The 21,498-nt window shown below is 38.1% G+C and overlaps 1 protein-coding gene across 2 annotated transcripts in view; it reads left to right on the top strand.

The window, feature by feature from the left end:
• The window catches only part of LOC149007719 (6-phosphofructo-2-kinase/fructose-2,6-bisphosphatase-like), a 77,948-nt gene that overhangs the window by 1,401 nt on the left and 55,049 nt on the right, over positions 1-21,498 (top strand). The window contains exons 4-11 of one of the 2 annotated variants that reach the window (XM_089166557.1): positions 2,021-2,239; positions 12,108-12,317; positions 12,443-12,538; positions 12,862-12,960; positions 13,072-13,101; positions 13,654-13,710; positions 20,687-20,740; positions 20,820-20,897. In XM_089166557.1, the coding sequence (XP_089022683.1) occupies positions 2,021-2,239; positions 12,108-12,317; positions 12,443-12,538; positions 12,862-12,960; positions 13,072-13,101; positions 13,654-13,710; positions 20,687-20,740; positions 20,820-20,897 (843 nt within the window). The remainder of the gene's footprint in view (positions 1-2,020; positions 2,240-12,107; positions 12,318-12,442; positions 12,539-12,861; positions 12,961-13,071; positions 13,102-13,653; positions 13,711-20,686; positions 20,741-20,819; positions 20,898-21,498) is intronic. The other variant, XM_089166558.1, reaches the window with a different exon arrangement.

The following is a 21,498-nucleotide window of genomic DNA, read 5'->3' on the forward strand; positions in this document are numbered from 1 at the left end:
GAAAATAGAAACCATCTATATCGTTTCTTTTGGTGTGGGGGCGGGGGATAAGGGGCTGGGTTTCTAGTTACAGAATTGAGCTTGTATTTGCACATGGGATGTCCTGATCTTCCACACCTTGAGTCCCTAAGGTCAACCTTTTCATAATGCTTGGACTGCATCCATGCAATGTATGCTTTCTGCTTGAGCGTTTGGTTTTGCATATGAATATTTCTATCTTAAAACACATATGGAGATCATTAGTTTTCAATTATATGTGTTTGTGATCATCAAAAACATTCCAAGAGTAGTTGGGTCAATTCCCGAACAGTCTCCCTAAGGGTAGTTAGGTCAATTCCCTTACAAAGACAATCAATTTTCGGTTACTTAACAGATCTGGGATTTAAATCAGAAACCCCAGATGATGAACTCGAATAAAAAGGGCAGACGGCAGTAACCCAGAATATTGAGGATCACCTTGTAAATAGAATAAGGTATACGATTATTAAGGTAATAGACAACCAAAATGACATCACTTAGAAGGGATTGGCCACTATCATTTCAAATGAAAGAGAACAGGTGACCTTTGTTACATGTTTATTTCTCCACTCCATTACGACATTCTATTGAGGGGCGAAAGCATGAGAAGATTGATGAGTAATACCATTAGAGACCATAAAATCAACAATACCATCACTTTGAAAAATACTGGCAAGAATATCAAACGAAGTACGCATTTCAGTGACAAGGCCACAAAAGCTATTTAGAACGATTTTTCATTAAATCTATCCAGGTAACTTCGGAATAATCATCAACAAAAGTAACATGGTATTGTGGTAATGAAACCAAAGTTGAAATAGCAAGACAGCAGACCCCATCCATTACAATGCTCGAAAGGAAAAGGTTGGTCAGACTTTACTAACATGAGGGGGAGCTTACATGGTGAAGCTTCCCAAAGTGACAAGATTCACACTGTAGATGAGCAACAGAACCAAATGACTATCTAATAATTTCAGACTCTTAAATAAAGGATGACCCAGCAGGCAATGAATCTTATGTGGCACTAAAAACTAGAACATGCCATAGAGGACTCGTCCTTGAATAGATAGTATCCCAAACTCACAACCTCTATCAATTGTCTTCTTCGTCTATGATACTGAAAAAAGGAGGGAAAAAAAAAAAAAAAGAAAAGAAAAGAAAAGAGAAAGAGCAAGAAAAGAAGGTGACATAACAATTGTTTAGTTGTAATTAATTTGTGAACAAACATTGAGTTAAAAGTGAATTTAGGTAAAGAAATAAACAATTGTAAGTAGAAGTAAATTTGTGGGTAGACTCCTTAGAGTTTTTGGCCACACATTTGTTCGTAATACATGATGATCTTCCAAGCTTTATCATGAAAACCTCTGATTGAGTTCAAAATTGACCAATAATCAAGGTTCAGGGGTTACCTGTCCACAAAATTTGGATCCTAACTGATCTGCCACATGATGGATATTTGGGCCGACCAACATTCTATTTTGGATCTAAATTCTTCTTTAGTTAGGACTTATTATGGTTCACAACATTTTTCCATTTATGCTAGTCATATATCTGTTTCTTAAGGGTTTCATGCGTACACTTGGTGTATCTTTTGTTTCTTTGCATCTGTTGGAATCGTTTTCTGAAACATTAACCAATGCCGATACCTTACACCTTGACTGTCCCTTAATGTTGTTTGTTTATCTAGGCCTTCTACATGTAACTCTGGCATACATATTTGGTCCCCAAAAACTTTTGGAGATGGTTTTTCAGGATAATTATGTAGTTTTCCAGGAGGGATATTGCCCATACACTCACTGAAAGTAAATTCTGTGGATGAAATTCAAAAGGTGATAAAAAATATGGATTTGAATTTGTTTGGTTCAAATGAAGCTCTTCTATGCTAATACTATCTATGTATTATAATATTTGTTGAGTAGATTTCTTTACCTGTTGTAAACTTTATGTCTTACTAAATTTATACTAATCCATTTCAGTTTGTTCTTCCAATTATTCTATTCAGAATGTCTCTGCAACAAGTTTGGAGCTTGATCTGGAGCAATACGTTGTTCCAGCTCCAGTGACATCCCCAAACTCAGCCCTGGTTTATGCAGCTAATATGGCAGAGAATCCAAAACGATTAAGTCCTTCTGGAACCTTTTCTAACAGTGATTGCTCAAGCAGTGGTTCAGACTCAAACAGGACTGTTAGTGTTTCAGTTGATCAACCCGAAATTGGAAAGGTAACCCTTCTGGCTAATTTATATGCTATAATCACACATGCACGCACACATGTATATATATTATTTTGATGCAGTAACATTCAAATATATGCATGGATCTTAAATGAGTGTAAAATGTTATATCTGTAAACAAATAGTTAGGACAGTATCTTACGTTTATGGTGCTTTCGTACGAAAAAGGGCAAGCCCAATGCACAAGGCTTCCCACAACTTCAGTGTCTGATGAAAATCATAATGTTATATTCATATAATTAGGGTACTTAGTGTAATGCGACAGTGACTTATCTTGTATGGTATTGTATTTTTCCATCTTTACCTTCCTGGGCTACCTTATGCTAGTATGGGAGCATTCCAGTGACCACCGATGATTATCATAAGAGATTCCCAACATATCATAAGATTCCTGTTCTTGAAAATCCGCACTTCTCCAAATCCAGAAAACAGATGGAATTCTAGGATTCCTCCTTGATGCAAAATCTTTATGCATACCTCTTCTGGTTGATCCACACCATATTGTATTCTCGTAAGATGATATATTGGAGATTGTTTGAAATCCTAGTAATTTAATTTTCCAAGTTTTCTGAAGTCCGGTTATTGTTAAAGACTGTTTTGGATAAGACCTAGTTAATTGGGGGTGGTATGGCAATCTTGAAAGTGAGCAAGAATCACCTTTTCTTGTGCCTGTGCCCATTTCTCATTTTTGGCTGTTGAAATCTTGTATGCTTGTAGCATAATGGGCACATGCCCAAGGCAAAATGGGCAAAAAATCTTGTATGGTATGCATGGGCATTTTAAAAAAAAATAAAAAAATAAAACTCTTGTCTCTTGAGTCTTGCCTTGTTAATATGGAGGCTAAAGTTTCTTTAATTAATGGTAAAGTGTAATCTGTAGATTCCATTGGAGGAAGATTAAGGTAAGGACTTTCTTTATTACAATTCTACTAATAAAAGTTACTTCAAAGCATGAAATTTACATGAAGAGAGAGAGAGAGAGAGAGAGAGAGGGGCCTAAGATAAGAACACACAACAGCTGATCATCTGCACATGACATACCCAATTCATTGCAGAGAAACAAAGTTGTTGCAGTGTGATAGGGCCCTCTGGGAGTTGGCCTTGGTTTCCCCAAATCACAAATAGGAACAACAACTACTCACATCCACCAATACAAAACAGTAGAACAGCAACAAGATAACATTCATTTCATTGCATAACTCTGATAATCAACATGAATAGATACAACTCTGGAAGGGCGGGCCTAGCTCAATGGTGGAGTCTCTCCATTGTGCGCTGGAGGTCGTGGGTTCGAATCAGCCTCTTTGCAAAAAGCAGGGGTAAGGCTGCCTAGAAAGTCCCTTCCCCAGACCCCATAGTGTGGGAGCTTCAGCACTGGGTTTGCCCTTTAATAGATACAACTCTGATTCTATTCGATGATATTCAGTTCTTGGAATAAGAAATTAAACAAACTAAACTCTGTAAATGATAACATCACAGACCCATTGCCCTGCCCGATAGGTTCCCTCTCCCCGCAAGCTCTGGTTGCTCCTTTCTTTTCTTCCTCCTCCCTGATTCTTCTCTCCCTCTCCTTACATACCCCCAACCTTCGTAACAAACTCGAAGAAACTCTTACTCTCCTATCCAGTCTTCTTCTGCCACCTGGACTGTCTTTTCTGCACCTCTGCCCACAGCAGAATAGTGGTTGCTGTCCAATAGGGAGTTGCCATCTGTCCTCTCCCCTGCCCCTGTTGCGAGTGATGCTGTGTTCTCCCCTGCACCTGCTGCAAGTGATGCTGTCTTCCTCTGCCTATCCTTGCGTTTGTACACCCAAGTAAAAACAGAGTAAAGTTGGTAAGGACTATAGTTTTCAGTAAGGGAAGCAGTGATGAAAGAAGGATCAGTGAAATTAATGAATTCCATTACCCTGAGGGAAAGACGCAAGGTATTTGCCACAAGCACCTTTGAGCAAGTTTGCATCATTTGCAAAGGCAACGTACCCATTAGCGGTGATTAACTAGATCAAGTTTGTCTTCTTTGTTTCGTCGCGCGACAGAGAGATTAACCAGCACAAGTTCATCTTCTTCGTTCTTTATATAGACAGATTCTTTTTCTTCGTTCTCACGGGCAACTTCATGCATATTGGAGATCTTTTGGGTTCGTCTTCTTCTTGCTTTCTCATTCGTTTGAGTGAATCCAAACAATGATGGAGGTTTTAGGCTTAAAAGAAGGCAATGTTATATTTTTGAGTCAAATGACCCAATTGCCCCCCCATCACTACCTGTGCCAGCATCAACCCAACTTTGTGCCCCGCATTTTCTCAGAATAGTGCCCATGCCTAAGAAGCTTCAATTTGGAGCTTCGTGGGCACGGGCAAAATGTGCCCAAAACACTCGGTTCATCCTATTTTCTTGAACCAGCACACTTAGAATGACCTGGACTACCATACAAGATTTTTACCCATGTGTGTGCCCAAAACGGATGAGCACAGAATCAACCATTTGGGATGGTTTCCATACAACCACTTGGTTTCCTGTGTGAAGTTTCAGTTTTGCCCTAATTTTCTAAATAGTTGTTTCTGCTAACCTGGGGAAAAAATTCTGCTACATCGAAGATTCAGATCCGCCCTATTGTTTTGTTTGTTCGTTTTGAAGAAAATCCTGCTGCTTCTCTGTTTATTTGAAGATTTCAGTTAGACTAGGTCTGATTATTGGTTATAGGAACTATTCAGAACTCTTATCTGAGGCCTTTTTTACTCCTGCCACAATATTTCTAACTAGCTCTACTGCTGCTACAATGTTGCAGACCTAGATTTTATTGAGGAGTAATGTTTTTGAAGCTGGTTTACTCTGTTATAGTATTTTCAAATCTAATTTTATTTTGACAAAGTGTTTCAGTTGACTGGTAAAAGAAGCGTGCTATTTTCTGCCTTGTTTGACTCTTGCTACCGAATATTTCTAGCTTGGTCAGGCTGTTATATTCCTGGATGGAAGAAGGATTAGGGTTTCTGTGTGTGCACTATACTGAGTAGTATCATCTCTGAGGTTAAGTCTGAACATAAGACTACTATAACTGAAATTTTGACATCTACTTGTCACCATTTTGGTGAACAAAAACTAGAGGGGACCATTAATTTCCATCAGTGGAAAAAGATAGTCTGCGTTGGTTGACAGGCCATGAACAAGAAGACCATCTCACTGTGTCAACTGGGAAAGAGACATGAAAGATTGTAGATGCCAAATTTTAAGACAGATGTTGAACTCCATGGAGAAAAGCATAGTTGACTTAGTAACACATATTGACACGGTCAAAGAGTTAGGGGATTATCATAATATTTCGTACTCAGGATTAAACAATCTTCAGCATTTATGAGGTCTCGGGAATTTTATAGGGTTGATAAGAAAGGTAGACTGTTAAACAATGTTTTGTAGACTTAAAGAAGATATATGAAGAGTTAAATGCTATTTTACCTATTACCTCTGATGTGTTTGAGATGCAAAACCAGCAGAAACAGCTAGCTGTTATGGGATTTTTGGGAGGACTCAGGTAGAATTTGACTTTGTCAAGTCATGAATTCTTGGGGGTGATAAGGTACCATCATTATTTTAAACTTTTTCCTGAGTACATCATGTTCCTGGAGAGAATTCACTTAAATCTAGCTACACTAATAATTCTGCTCTAGCATCTTTTACTCCACAAAGTGGCTCTGGTGGTGGGTTAGGTTCTGAAGTTTCTCGTGGTCATGGGTTTGGTGGATTAGGCAGAACTCCAATTCACCGGGCAATTCACAAGGATCAAGATACTATAGGAAATGTCAGGACTTGTCACTACTGGTTGTTTAGGTCATGTAGAGAGATTTTGTTGGAAGCCTTATGAAAAGCCACCTCAGGTTGCTAACACTGCATCACCAGAGCCATCTACTAATGCCAGTCAGCAGTCTAATGGGAATACTAAGAAAATTTCTGATGAAGAATATGTTTGCTTCACTCAGTTTGAGGCACCTAAGTCTCAGTCTTAGCCTCCCGGTGCCACCTTTGTTCAGATAGGTAATGTGATGCTACAGCCTATCTCTACCTAACTAGTGTCTTAGGGTGTTTCATCTTTTTGCCTATTCTTGTCCATTGTATCCCTTATTGATGGTGTCTTAGGGTGTTTCATCCTTTTGCCCATTCTTACCATTTTTATCCCTTATTGATGGTTCCCATACTAATGTTGAAGGCAAAGGAATTGTCAGCCTCACTTCCACATTATTCCTCTCTTTTCTGTTTTATGTTTACCTAAGTTTCCATTTTAACTTATTATCTGTTAATAGACTTACCACAAATTACAACTGTTCTGTCACTTGCTTTCCTGGTTATTTTATGTTTAAGGATCTTACAATGAAGAGGACGCTTGGTAGAGGTTGTGAATCAGGAGGGCTATACTTGGATGTCCCTATATATTTGTAGCTCTTCTCATACTTTAAATCAATAAACATAGTTTGTTTTACGGCTGCATTCTTCTCTTCTCTTTTCTTTGTCTCTTCCTCTATTCTCCAATAGTGGTAGATATATATATATAGCTACCTCAGGTTGCTAACACTGCATCACCAGACTAATCTACTACTGCCATTCCATAGTCTGATGGGAAGACTATGAAAATTTCTGATGAAGAATATGTTTGCTTCGCCCAGTTCCAGGCACTTTAGTCTCAGTCTCAGCCTCCCACTACCACCTTTGTTCAGATAGGTAATGCTATAGCTCTATCTCTACCTGACTAGTGTCTCAGACTCTCAGGTAAAGTTTCATCTTTTCAGCTATCCTTATCCATTGTAATCCTTATTGATGGTTCCCATACTAATGTTGAAGGAAAAGGAATTGTCAGCCTCACCACCACATTATTCCTCTCTTTTCTATCTTATATTTACCTAAGTTTCCGTTTAACTTATTATTTGTTCATAAACATACCACAGCTCACAACTGTTTTGTCACTTGCTTTCCTAGTTATTGTCTGTTTAAGGATCTTACAATGAATAGGATGCTCGGTAGAGGTTGTGAATTGGGACGACTATACTAGGAGACTACTTGCGCTGACCAAACCATGGCCCTATGAGCTAGTTGATCAGTTTTTGGATATTGTATAGATGTGGCCATCTCTCTCTCTCTCTCTCTCTCTTACGTATGATAATACTTCTATTACTATGACGCAGCTGATTGAGTTTGTCATGTGGACTCTCAATCAGGACGTCTGTCATGCTACTGTATCCTATTAAAACACTAGTTTTATTTTGCTAAGTTGTTTTTGTATTAGAAAAAGGGGGATTACATGAAAGGCAATCTCCCAAAATCCCAATGGGGGAAGGAGGTTCCATCAAAGGAGGGCATTCCATCCTTCCCATGGTTCCACGGAGGGGGGGGGGGACCCAAAGCCCACTACATCTAAAGTAAACATAAGCTTCTGCATCCTTTTGAATAAGGTCCACTAGCTCCCCTAGAAAATCACTAGGGCCCACTCCACCTGGTTTTTTGTCAACTGGATGCCAGTATGAAATTAGCTGGCTGGTTTTGCTCCCTGCACAGTGCACACATACACTAGTTCCTTTACATGAAGGACAATTGTCGTCTGTCTCATTCCTCTTTTGAAGGTTGGACTGTCCACAGCCTGTGGATTCTCTCATTAATAATGTAATTGCCAAATTCGAAATAGATCAGATAGACACAGCTAACAATCCTTTTGGTATGCGGATCTTCAAGCCTTCATAGATTGGTTTCATCTCCATAGCTAATACTGAAATCTGTTCTCCCTTACCTACAAAAGCCAGAAGGCCCAGAATAGGACCTCCCCCTTCATGCGTTAGCGCACCACCATAAGAAGCTGCTGAATTGATTATGCCCCATTGAATGCAGTGCAAGCATATGTTGAGGAGGCTTGAACCAAGAACAAGTTCTAGGCAGCTTAGACTTCCACTTAACCTATATTCCCCTTCTCAGCTATGTAGTAGGAAGGGTTAGTTCTTTCACAAGCAAGTGGATTGACAGCCCACTTATGCTGAACATTATCTACTATTACTGCAACAATTTGGTCTGTCGTCCTTGAGTTGCTTCGGGAGATTCTGGAGTTTCCATCAAACCAAATATGTTGAATGGTAGAGCAGAAAGCCAGAGTTGCTATACATCCAATAGGTCCATTGGCTATCAGGGTGTTCAACATCTAAATGGTTACCTTTTCCAGCTGCATCCTCTTTCTTCTCTCCTTGGTTAGCTTTTCGTAAATGCATGATGCATCCCCACGCCAAAGAGCTAAAATGACACTAGAAAAACAGTTGGTCTCTGTTCTCGATGCCATCCAAACACAAAATTGCTAAAATTAACACCAAGAAATCCCAAACAAAAACGGAAAACAAAAAGTAAGGAACGCAGAGATTTAACGTGGTTCGCACACCAACGAGATGTGCTATGTCCACAGGCAAAGAAGAACTTTCACTATGTAGAAGAAGAAAATAATGGACATCTCTCAACCAATCACTAGAGCAACATTACAAAACTCTCACCCAAAACCCGAAGGCAAGAATTCCAAATCTCATGACCTAATGGGAGAACATAGGGTACATATTTATAGATTTTAATCAGGTAAACGGGTCAACCGATTGGGTTGGTCGTACCATACCCTTGCACCCCCACCATAAACCGAGATCAATGATGGGCTCTGAGCTCTCTGCTTCCACCACAAATCTCACGAATTAGGTCATTTAGGTTGCCACACCAAAATATGTTAGCATAGGTCCATCTTCAAAGTCAGACAAAAATTAGGCTCACAACATAGCAAAACTGCACTGTGATTGCATTCGGATATTTCTTTGGACTTGATTATCCTTGGTTGGAAGCATATCCCTAAGACATCTCCAGGCAGTGAAGGCCTGTCTGGGGATATTATTTGTGAATGAAACAACCTTCCACCAGCCAACCTATTGAGCACTTTGATCCTCTACACTTTCTATAAGCTTTGGGATTGCCTGTACAGTTCCTTCACCCACCACTCATTAGAAACCTGACACCTTCTTCATATGCATTGAACCAGGATCTAACTGAATCCTGTCCCCAAATATTTTGATCAAGATGCCACTCAGGTACCAATTATTCATCCACATATAAGTTCCTCTCCCATTCCCGATGCTGTGCTGAATAAGGGGTTTAACTTTATCCCTATACATTAGCACCTTCCTCCATATCCAGGAGCAACTGTGTGGTTTCTTAACCGTCCAGATAGTATCTTGTTTTAGACACCTATAGTAAAACCCAGTGGACCCATATGCTGTCTTTTTTGGAAGCTATCTACCAAATTTGTTTCAGGAATTCTGCGTCATTCATCTCTTTTATGTGTCTAACCCCTAGGGCCTCCCTCATTTTTTGTTTTACGCACTACATCCCAGGACAATAAATGCATCTCTCATTTCAAGGAGGGACTGCTCCAGAGAAGGTTATAAGAGATGGATTCCAATTTGGAGATCACATTCCCAAGCAGCCCAAGAATTCTTGTCTAGTTAATGTAGCACCCTTGCAGATTTGACCTTAGCAGCTATAACCATCCTGCATAAGACAAAACTCTAGCCTTTTAACCTTCTAGCCTCCTTTGCACTATATCTAATCCCCCTGCCTTCTGATAAGTACCTGCAGGACTCCCATTAATGAGGATAGAGAACATTGGGGAGCTGATACATATCTTCACCCATCCCAAGAAAATTGTAGGGAACCACATCCTTCCCAAAACTTCCATCAAGAACTTCCTACTGAGGGAACTGTAGGCCTTGTGTAAGTCCACCTTCGGTACCGCCAATGGGATGCAGCCTTTTTTTCAATACTTTTGATAATGTCATGACAAATTAAAATGTTATCTGTAATGGATCTCTCTTATATGAAGGCAGCTTGGTTCTCACTAGTCACTAACAGGACCTCTGACAACCTGCTGCAACCAATTAGTAATGATCTTTGTTATAACCTGATCGTGTCGCTAACCAATCAAAAATAAAATCCTATACTAATCTAGCAAGCAGAGAGTACGGGGTTGAACTATGGGGAACTAAAAGGCTAAGTTACTAAGATTGAATTCAACAAAACTAAATTTAAACTAAATCTATTAATCAATGCAAAAACTTAAACTATGAATATGTGAAGATCTTTGGGATTTCGAATCCCCAATGCTTTTCCCTAACCGATATAACTCTACACTTCAAAGTAAATTAGGGATGGTCTTCCTAGTTATGCCCTATCTTCGCAAGACTATTGTCCTTCGCGGAAGCTTGGCACGCTTAGTTCGCTGAGCTATAGAACATCTTTGGCCAAACTCAAACACAATCAACTAGAAGATATAGAACAATCAAATTAATGAAATAAGCATGGTTCATCTACATCCCAAAGAAAAGGAACTAGCTACTCATTATCACAAAGTTCATAAGAAAAATAAAGATGAAACATAGGGGGGGAGAGAGAGATGTGGTCTTCTTCTTCAGCAATGAGAGATGAGAGCCGCATTCGCCGTCTTCCCTTCTCTGTGGTTGGCTTCTCTTTTATGTCTCCCGCACACAATGAATCCCCTCTCTTTACCCGTAGATTCGACCTTTATTCGTTCGGATTTTGGAAAAACTCAAAACTAGAAAGTTGTAGATATTTTCAATATCGTTCCATAGCATCTTGAATCATCGAAATCCAAGCTCATTCGAGAGAGATATGCCCAAAATACTGAAGGTAGGTCTGTTTACCCGATTTTCAGATTTATTACCAATTTTGTTCCTTAGACCTCCACCTGTTTCCAATTTGGCTAAGATCTCACTTTTCATAATTTCTTGGGCAGCAAGATTGAATGCAATGATTTAAAATCCACCAATATCTAATATATTTGCCAACTTTACTCCATATTATCTCTAATATCCAAAATCACCTTATTCCTGAAAAATACACAAAAATATTCAATTAGCTCTCTTTAATTAAATAAGTATGGGGAATTAAATCAAATAAATAATGGTAAATGCATGCTTATCATAACCTTACATAACAAGTTACGCAAAGCAATAACAATGATGTATATTTGTTGTTGTGTGATAAACATTTCTTATTGAATAATTGATGGTGAAATTTACCTAGCCACAATGTGTCAACCTTTCTGCTTACATTTGAAACATGATCACCATCCCTCTTATTTTATAATGTTATGAGATTAGCAAAAATGTAAGAATGACATTGAATATTTCATATCGTTGAACCAAAACTGAAGTGTGGAGGGCAAGTTTGCAAGAAAAAGAACTAGTAGATCATCCTTGTTTATTTCATATCGTATTTTCCTTGTTCACCTCCCAGCTACTTTAGTGTGATTGTGTGATGTATTTTTGCAGTTGCCCATATTATAAGCAATCAACTGAATATGGGGCTGGGGGAGAGGGGAGAAGGGATTAATTTTTTCACCAAGTTGTTTTTTGTCTTACTCTCCTCTCCTTTTCTACTTCTCTCTTTCATTACTTTTAACTCATAATATATGTAGCCAACCCCTGCTTTGCAGAGAGGCAGTTTCCATAGTCAACCCTGTGACCACTGGGTCACAATTTCAAGCTTGCCCCCTTCTTATGCTGCTTCTGTATATGGAATTAAAATTCAAATGGTCCTCATGCAAGTAATCAGAGTCTGATTGTTAATGGTCGGGTGATTTATTTCTTTCCCTTTTTGTTTAAAATAAAAAGTTGAAGGTGGTGAATTGGTAATTCTCAAACTTGATAAAGCATGTTATATGATGTTGCTTATTCTTCATTTTGTGTAGAATAATTTCACTTTATGTCTTCTGCCATTGTGTTCCTGTTTGTTGACTTTATGCATTATGGATTCAGTGGTGACTAATTGTGTCTTTTCACTTAGGAAATGAAAGTCACTGTTTCAGATCCTTCTAAAGTTCAGTCTTTGCCTGATTCTTTTGAGTCAAAGACAGTGGAAACATTTTCACCCATGCAAAAGCAGGACTGTCACAGGGGCCTCTTCGTGGATAGGGGTGTGGGATCTCCAAGACTAGCTAAATCATGTAGTCAAAATAGTTTCACCATGGATATGAAGCTAGATTCTGAAACACAGGTTGGTGGTTCAGGACTGCAAGTTTGTTTTTTCTTCCTTTATGTATTACATTATATTTCATGAGAAAGATTAAATTGAAAATCTGGTGATGGTTTTAACATTATCTTCTTTCTTCTGAGTGTCAGAATGCCATGCCAGAAGCAGCTGGAGCCGTTGCAGCTGGAGCTGTGGCTGATCAGATGCTTGGACCTAAGGAGGATAAGCATCTCGCAATTGTTTTGGTATTTTCCATTTTGAACGGTTTTTCTTGCTTATTTTCCCCCATTTAATTTGATGGAAACTTGGTGGGACCGTGGGACTCAAATCTATGGTATGAAGTCCCCTATCAGAGTAATTTGAATGTGTTTTAAAATCAGCTGGCATTAAGACCATGCACAATGCATTCCTTGGTTCTGGGTATTTTTGTAGGAGATACTATGGTTTAAGTGGAAATATTGTTCTACTTAGCCTTTTCCATTATATAAATTGCTGACCCATGTATTGTGGGAAATATGCACTGTCAATTCTTTGCTAAAAATGTCCTGAGAAGTTTCTGATTTTTCAGGTTGGATTGCCAGCCCGAGGCAAGACCTTTACTGCTGTGAAACTTACAAGGTATCTCCGCTGGTTGGGACATGATACTAAACATTTCAATATTGGGAAGGTGAATTCCCCCCCTAATACAATAACATATGTTCTTTTAATCATTACTTCTCTTGTGGCAACCACAAATCTACAATAAAATTTGACGAGACTCAAATCTTGGCTGTAACAGTATCGTCGCCTCAAGCATGGAACAAATCAGGTAAGCTTAAGGATCCGACTGTTTGCCAATTGCCGAATGACTGCTTAATTTGTGATTCACAGTGTTATAAATTTCATGCGTTAACCTCAGTTTGACATTTGATATTTGTTTTCAGTTTTTCAGTGTTTTTCTGAGGACATTTCGTGCGAAATCAGTTTCTTTTTTCTATAAAAATAATGTGGTACATTAAAATGATCTCACATACAACTGTATTAGGGCATTGATTTATGAAAATGCCATTGCACAGAGGGTCTGGATAAGCACATCAGGTTAGGTTCTTGTAATAAGCAAAAGAAATTTGCTTGAAAGAAAGTAAAAGAAAGCTATAAGGAGAATGTTTCGATTATGCTTAAATTAAGTACATCTTTTTCTTCATAAAAAATTAGTATTGCATTCTGACTTATCTTTGTGTCGTCTCAACGTTTAACTATTTAACTGTCCTGTAACTTTTTTTTTAAACATTTTGGAAATATGAACTAAAAGAGTGTTCTTTTTTTCTCATGTCCATGGTCATTGGATTGAGAGCCTTGATAGATTATACTTTTCTTGCAGCAGTCCGCTGATTTTTTTCGAGGCGACAATGCAGAAGGCATGGAGGCACGCAATGAGGTGAATTTGCATCAAAAGATCCTGCGGTGTTTTCATATGCCTATCTATGACAATATATTAACACTCTCCTCTCGCTGAAAATGGGAAAATTTTTGTTATTTGGGTGGCAAAATGGGCTGGTTAGGTTATGTCTGACGTGAATGCAGGTTTTAGTTAAGGTATTCTGTCTTCGTCCAACCAGTTCTGACTTCAACCTTGTTTGGCCACTTTCATGAGAACTAATTATTTGAGTATTATCAAGATTGAAGTCTAGTTAACTGTTAATGCCAAAAAACCTCATAAGGGATTTCATCTCAGGAACAAGATATTAATAGGTCATAACTCCAGCCAACTTAAAAAAGCTGACTTTCATGAAAAAAATGAATCAACCAGTTTATACTTCTTAGTAGCTGCAACCCATAATCCAGATTATGGGATTTAGTTTCCTGTTTATAACCCTTGATTGAAGATATCTGTCTCATATTGGGCTTTGAGTCATGTCTGAACCCACTAAACCTCATACAGAGTTACCCAGATTGGCCAGACAAAACATTGGCACCAACACTCCCCTATCTGGAAATGCTAAATTGCTAACCACAGTTTCAATGCAAATGGGAATACGCTTGATGGAAAAAGCATACAAAGATAGTGAGGCTTCCATCACAATGATTTAGGGCAATAGGGTGCATCACAGATACAAAAAGAAGCACCCCTCAATCAATAGGTCAAAGACAGACATGGTACCAGTTACATTTCTAATCTTTGAGAAGGGGTCTTTTTCGATTGTTCATTTGTTCCTGGTTTCTTTTCTTTCTTTGGTTATTTGTGTTTCATTCTTTTCTTTGGTTTTTGTTGTTATTAATAGGATGTGTATTGAGATCTATATTGTTGAGATACACAAACTGGTTTTTCCACCTGATGCTACATGAATCTTTTTTATTAAAGTAACAGAGAAACTCTCACCCCCTCCAGAAAAAAGATGACAAAACAAAAAGGAATATGAGAAGAAAGCTCAAACATTAAACAACCTAAAGCTAAATCAAGCTGAAAAGGGAACCACCCAAAGAAGAACAAAGAATAGTCAAACCTGGCAACCAATCACCTTACATAAAGTTCAGTTCTCCCCATTATGGTTATATAGGGAGGAATTGAAGGGATCACCCAGCTCCCATTTTGGTTGGAAGCCATACATGGACTCTTCTGGTTTAAAAAGTCACCATTAGCCCCTATTAGTAACTCCAATGTCATTGGTATTCTTAGAGTCTATCACCTTTTGGCTTTGCTGCTTCCCCCCCCCCCCCCCCCTTTTTATACATGTAAGTCTCCCACTTTTCTTCTCCAGCCCTTTTGTGGCTTTGGTAATACATCGTTTATTGAACTCCAGCCAACCTCACCCAAACCCTACCAAAAAAGGAAAAGAAAAGAAGCAGATAAGATAGTGCATCAAACATAGGAGTTCCTCTTCCAGCTCTCAAATCAACAGTCGATGCAAGAGCTCCTCCCTCAAGAGAACCTTTCTGTGAAAAATCCTCTTTGCATGCTCTAGATCACCCTGCATAACAACATTCGCCAAGGATTTTGAGTCTTCTCGAGTATGTCCCACAAAATACTCTTTAACCCATGGAATCATGGCTCAGCCATAGGAGACAAGGGAGGAGACCCTCCTCCTTTTGAGATGCACAATATTTATTAGACTAGTATAGTAATGGTGCTTTAGGATTTAGATTGTTAATTATCTGACTTATATTGTGTTTTTGTTGAGAATTGCGCAGAATCCAAGGTTGCTGCCTTGGTGAGCAAGCCTTGGCAGCAGCCTTCTTTCACTCCACTTTCTATTTTGGTGGTTGTTTCTATTTTGGTGATAGTTTTCATTTTCAGAACTTCTATTTTGGAAAGATTTTAGGAGCTAGAAAATTGTAAGTTTTGTCTTTAAGCTTTAATTTTTTATTTCTTTTTCTATAGGACAATTACTTGTCTCTCAAGTTGTATTAGATCTCTTGGAAAACTATAAATACAAGCTTCCTGCGATTCTAAGCTCTTTAGCTAGAATCACAGGCCTTCTCTGCTGGTTCTTCACCTCTCTTCTCTTTCTTCTTCTTCTCTCTTTTCTCTCTTCAAGTTCAGCTACTGCTTTGATTGTTTAAAGCTTGTTTTCTAACATGTTTTTCTTTTCTTACACTTACCTCCCTAGGGATGTATATGCAACTTCCATCATATTATTAATGTAGTAGTATAGGATGAGGAGAACTAACATTGCTCTCCAATACAACATTCTAGCACAACTTCTCCTCTTTCTTCAACCTTCTATGTGCATCTCCTCTCTTTGATTTCTTAGTTTTCTTGCAACCTTTAGATTTGAACTTGGTATCAGAGCCATGCTTCTAGTTCTCTGTTTCCATTCCTCTCTTTTGGAACCCTAGGTTACAAATGGGTTCCATTGAAGAGAATACCATGTGAAAATCTATGACCTGATCACTGGAGTTGCCCTAGAGTCTCCTTTGAGGTCCCAAAACCTTGGTTATGTAAGAGGAAGGCTCAAGATCTACAACTCACCATGTGCTTTGCTGCTGCTGCAGAAATTCCGTCAGCTCATGGAGCCGATTTCTTTTTCTCTTACCTGGTATTGTTTAGCAATGTAAGCAGGACCATTTGATTTGAGTTGGCCTATGGCCTTCTTTATATCCTAACATGGTTTGGCTGCATGTTTCTGAGAATAGTCTCCGCACAACTCATTTCTCTCATTTTAGCTGCTTGGTCTTGATTAGTCTTTTTGTTTGATCCTCTCATGTTACTGTATAATGCCATTATACCTTTGAAGCTTGTGGTAGAGTTGACTTCAATTGAAATATGTGCCTGATTTGCTGGACTGTGGTTGCTGGTCTTCAAAACTATGATGAACATGAATCAATTACTTAACGGCATTCAACAGTTTGAGACATCCTGTCTCTACATCGCACTTCTTGCGTCTTCTTTCTCTAAATTCTGGGTCGTTGATTGTTGTCTTTGGTGCCACTCCTCGTATGACTGGTAGCTAAAGAGTCAAAGCAGTGGATGAAGAGGCATCATAGGAAAATCCCACCATAAGGGGTAGGCAACACAAGTCTTTGTCCGTCAAGCAACTCTATTTGTGGTCAAGCTAGGATCACTCCCCACCATATGCATATCCTTTCTTATTACTTTTCCTATATTCATTTTAGGTAAGGGTGTCAATTGCGTACCGAAACCATTTAATCGTACCGAACCGCGCCGTCTAAAACCGCACCGTACCGTACCGTTCAAAATTCGGTACGGTATGTACCGAAACCGAATTTCTTCGGTACGATTCCGGTATTAGGTACTCATACCGTCGCTTTGTACTGAAACCGTACCAAATTGTACCGTACCAAATTAAGGGATATAAATTGTAATTTTACAATTAAAACACTTTACCTTTACCCTATCCCTAATTCTCTATTTCAGTTTTTCGTTCCATCATTCACTCCTCTTCTTAGATATACTTGTTTTGTCTCTATTAATTAGATCTACTTGTTTTATCTTTGTTAATTTCAAATTCTATTGATTAGTTGATCACAATTTCATTAGGATCTTAATGAACTAATAACAAAAGTGCCATAAGTTCATTCGTATAAAAATTGTACCGCATTAGATACCGTGTTTAAACCGTTTTTCCGTACCGATTTAATACCGAAACCGTACCGAACCGTTTTTGTAAATACCGAAACCGTACCGCATTGAATTTAAACGGTGCGGTACGGTTCTGGTTTTCGGTATTCAAAGTTGATACAGTACCGAATTACCGAAACCGTACCGATTGACACCCTTAATTTCAGGTTGGCCTCTGCCTCTTTTAGTTTTTGTCATGTAAACATTCATTTCAGTTCACTAACCCTTAGGCATTAGTTTCACATTTAGCACATCAATGCAGTACCTCATTTATGCCGTCAGGATTTTCTTCTACACCTTAGAAAACTCCAAAGCAATAGATCACACGTTTCTCTGCATCATCCCCAAGAAAATTGGAGTTTCCTCCATGGCTGAAATCTGGGTCATCTTCCTTTGTTACCTCATCTTCAACTTGTTGTCGACTCCTTGGTAAGTGCTACTCTCCTTCAGGTAGCTCGTCGCATAGCAGATAATATCATCTTTTGTTAAGACAATTTTAGAAGCTTTGATCGCAAGTTGAACTCTCCTTCTTTTCTCTTGAAAATTGACATCCACAAAGCCTCTAATTCCGTCTGCCAAAACTTCATCTCTTGTGTCCTTTCCTCTCATTTTTGTCTATTAGATTGATTCTTGCATATACTCTCCTTGGTTTATTGTCTTGGTCAGCAGCAGACGGGCTATAAACTCTCCATCAGCTGGCCTGTTTCCCCTTTTCTCCATCTCTTGTCACTCAGGGTCCTATGCTGCCATTGTTAAGTCCAAAGCGACCTTCACCTAATATTTTCGATCTCCAAATCAAGGTGCGAAATTTTGGCTAGATTTGACTTTTGATTTCGGTCAAATGTCATTTCTTATAAATAGTAATTATATTAGAAGGAGATACAAATATTACCTTATCAGTTTATTTCTGATTATAAATTTATAGATTTAGTCAACCTTACTTTATAATTTCAATTACATCTTTGTTTACAATTATAATTTCAATCAACCTTACCTTTACAATTTGATTTCCAATTATAACTTCAATCAATCTTATCGATTTCTAATTGTGCATTTCAAATTTTAATCAATCTTACGTTACTTTATGTGTTTCAGTCAATCAACCTTATCTTTCGCCCTAATTTTGTATATAAATGACAAAAAATTGTCAAAAAAATTGTTCGACAAAAGAAAAAAGACAAAAGATTGCTGAAAAATCGGTGAGAAATCGATTTCTTGCCAATATATATTGTAAAGATCGTACCGAAGCCCCATTTCATATGGCCACCTTCCGAAACGGCGAAATATCGCCGATTTTTCCCACCATGCTCCAAGTGCAAGCAATAAAAAATAAAAAAAATCTGGGTACGTCACGTCCTCACTAATGATCTCATGCCTTATGGTCTTCTCCAAGGCAAATACCCTCTCCACTGGGTACATCATGGCCTCCCTCCTCTTTCAAAACCACTTAGGCCTCTTGACAGCCTTCTTAAGTCCCACATCTTACTTATTAGTGTTTCAGCAGTCTAGGGCTTCATAAGCAAGATCATTTGACTTTTGATGCAAAGTAGACCAAGCTTTGATACCATGATGGACTGGGGAACAGAACTTATGCCAATAAGATGTAAGCCTTTTAGTTATGGGATGCTACAAATCACAACATGCAAGTACCCTCAGGGCAGCATTAATAAACCCTAAGAGACAACTCTAACTTATGCCCATATCACAACACATTCTGAGATCACCCTCAAATAAATGCAGTTCTCTTTTGTATCTTTTTCTATTTAGCTACCACAACCTCTTTTAGTTATGGTTAGTCAAAAAACTTCTACTTCTTTGATAAACTTAGAGATATTTAATAAATTTTTTTTTGGGGGTAAGAAGTTAATAACTGTTACAATCTTTTGTTATTGGCCCACTAAGAGCTTGGGTGGGCCCATAAGCATAGTTTGAGATTTTTGCCAAATTTTGCTAGTTTCGGTAATGGTTGAAATGAAATGGGCGTCAAAATTTGAAGTTGCAATATTTCACCAAAATTCTGGAAACTTCAACAAAATTTCATTGAAATCTTGAAAATTTTAAGCGTTTGTACCCTACGGGGTTATGGCTATGGATATGGTGCTTCATCTATTAATTCCAATCGCATGTCTACATATGGGTATGGGGATGGATCAAGTGCATCATTTGTGACTCCATCTTTGGATATCCATCAGGACCAACATAGCAAGTTATGCCAGTTCCATGACCTGGTTATAGTCTATGGCTATATGACACATTCTCTAGGGTAGGATATCTACTTTATGTTGATTATGATACCTATAGAAGGGCAGTGACAAACTACATGGATAGCGCTATCCGTATCATATCATGGCTTACTTATGTCTGATATTAGAGTACTCCTCCATGACTTAGGGGATGGATCCAGGCCGACATAGCAGCTTTATTAGATTAGACTAGGTCTTATTCATTGTGCATTGTCATTGTGGACTTCTAATATGTATCTTACTTATTCATTCCTTGTAAATTGTTATTCATTCATTTACTGTTATACATCATTCAATGTAATTTTTAATCAAGTATTGAGTTATAAACTTTTATATGTAGATTGAATTGTACTTGTTCTATTTTTTTGTTGCATTTTAATGAAATCATAGTGTTCTTTGCATAATATCCATTTCTGAAAATGCCTATTCTAGACTTCAAGTTTTGCCTGCATGTATCTAGGCATGTGCCAATCAAGAACACCACTTTGGGGTGGGTTTTAGGAAAAAATAATACTTCCATTGTTTTTATTGGTCTCAAGTTAGACTGTACACCAAAAACCAGATAAAGAAGACACCTATAACCCACCAAAATTGACCATCTTGAATCTGGTATAGAGTTTTACCAGATTTATTGAAATTTTGCCAGTTTCGACCTGGTTGAAACGGAAAAAAGAAATGAAGTTTCGTACTATGCCCATAAGTGATGTGACTGAATTCCCCCCTCCCCTGCAGAACCCTGGACTGTGTTACAACTTCACCAATAAGGTCCATTGTCTAGTCCTCTAGTCTTAAAACTCCTTGCGGTTCCTTGGCTCATATTAGTATTCTGAAAAGTAATGGGTAAAATTGAGGTTGAGCTCTAGAGTGGAGATGTTAGGTGTTTTTCCCTTGTTGTATATGTACTAAGTCTCAGATGATGTGTGCTTTTTTAAGGGGATCTATTGTCCCTTGAGTTTCCTTTAATATTCCTTATCACTAAGTTTTGGCTTGGCTTTACTTAAGCATCTTAGGTGATTGCTGTAGGTTTGATATTTATAAGTAATTCACATTTATTCTCATGCACATAGCCTTAATATATTGAGTGCCAGTAGGTAGCAGCTTTGGCAATGGATGATATGATATCGTGGATGCAAGAAGGTGGCCAGGTGAAGTGATATTATCTTCAAAATTTTTAGTGACTGTTGTAATTCTCTTTTGTATTTAGTTGGTCTAATTGGGTTGCAGGTTGGAATACTTGATGCCACAAACAGTACCAAGGCTCGGAGGAATATGCTAATGAAGATGGCTGAAGGGAAATGCAAGGTAGTTTAATCTGCTTAGAAAGTTTGAAGGATGTTATGTAAGATGAGTTCCATGTGGACCTATGGTCTACTGAGAGGCTCAGCAGTCAACTTGGTATAATCAGGCTGTGCGTCCACAAGAATTTAAGGATTGAAATAGAAATATTAAAGTATTCAACATAATCAATCTTATGGATAATATAGCCACCTTTTATTTCATATTCTCGAACTGCATGCCTTATGTCCTGGAAAAGGACTATAGAGCCAGTTTTCATAATATTGATATTTCTCATTTCAGAAAAGACAGGCTTATATTGTCTTACACCATGCCTTATGGATGCTTTATTTCAGTGCGTCTAGAGGTTTACTCATTAATTTTTTCCTCTTTTCTTTTCAAGTTTGTTTTCCTTATTTTTTTTTAACAAAAATAGCAGTAATCAGTTTCAGGATTTTCTTGGGACTTCTATTTTTATAGATCTAATTTCTATGGAAGGATCTCATATTTCATATATGTTACAATTAAAATTTTCTGAACTTATTTGCTTTTTTATTTTATTTTTTAAAAGAGAGTTTTTAAATTCACATGAAAATAAGCACATAGGCTTGTATGGTTATTTGAACTG

This window comes from Hakea prostrata, chromosome 8 (genome assembly GCF_041222555.1).
Source record: "Hakea prostrata isolate BN-2017 chromosome 8, UWA_Hpros_2, whole genome shotgun sequence".
Lineage (NCBI taxonomy): Eukaryota > Viridiplantae > Streptophyta > Magnoliopsida > Proteales > Proteaceae > Hakea > Hakea prostrata.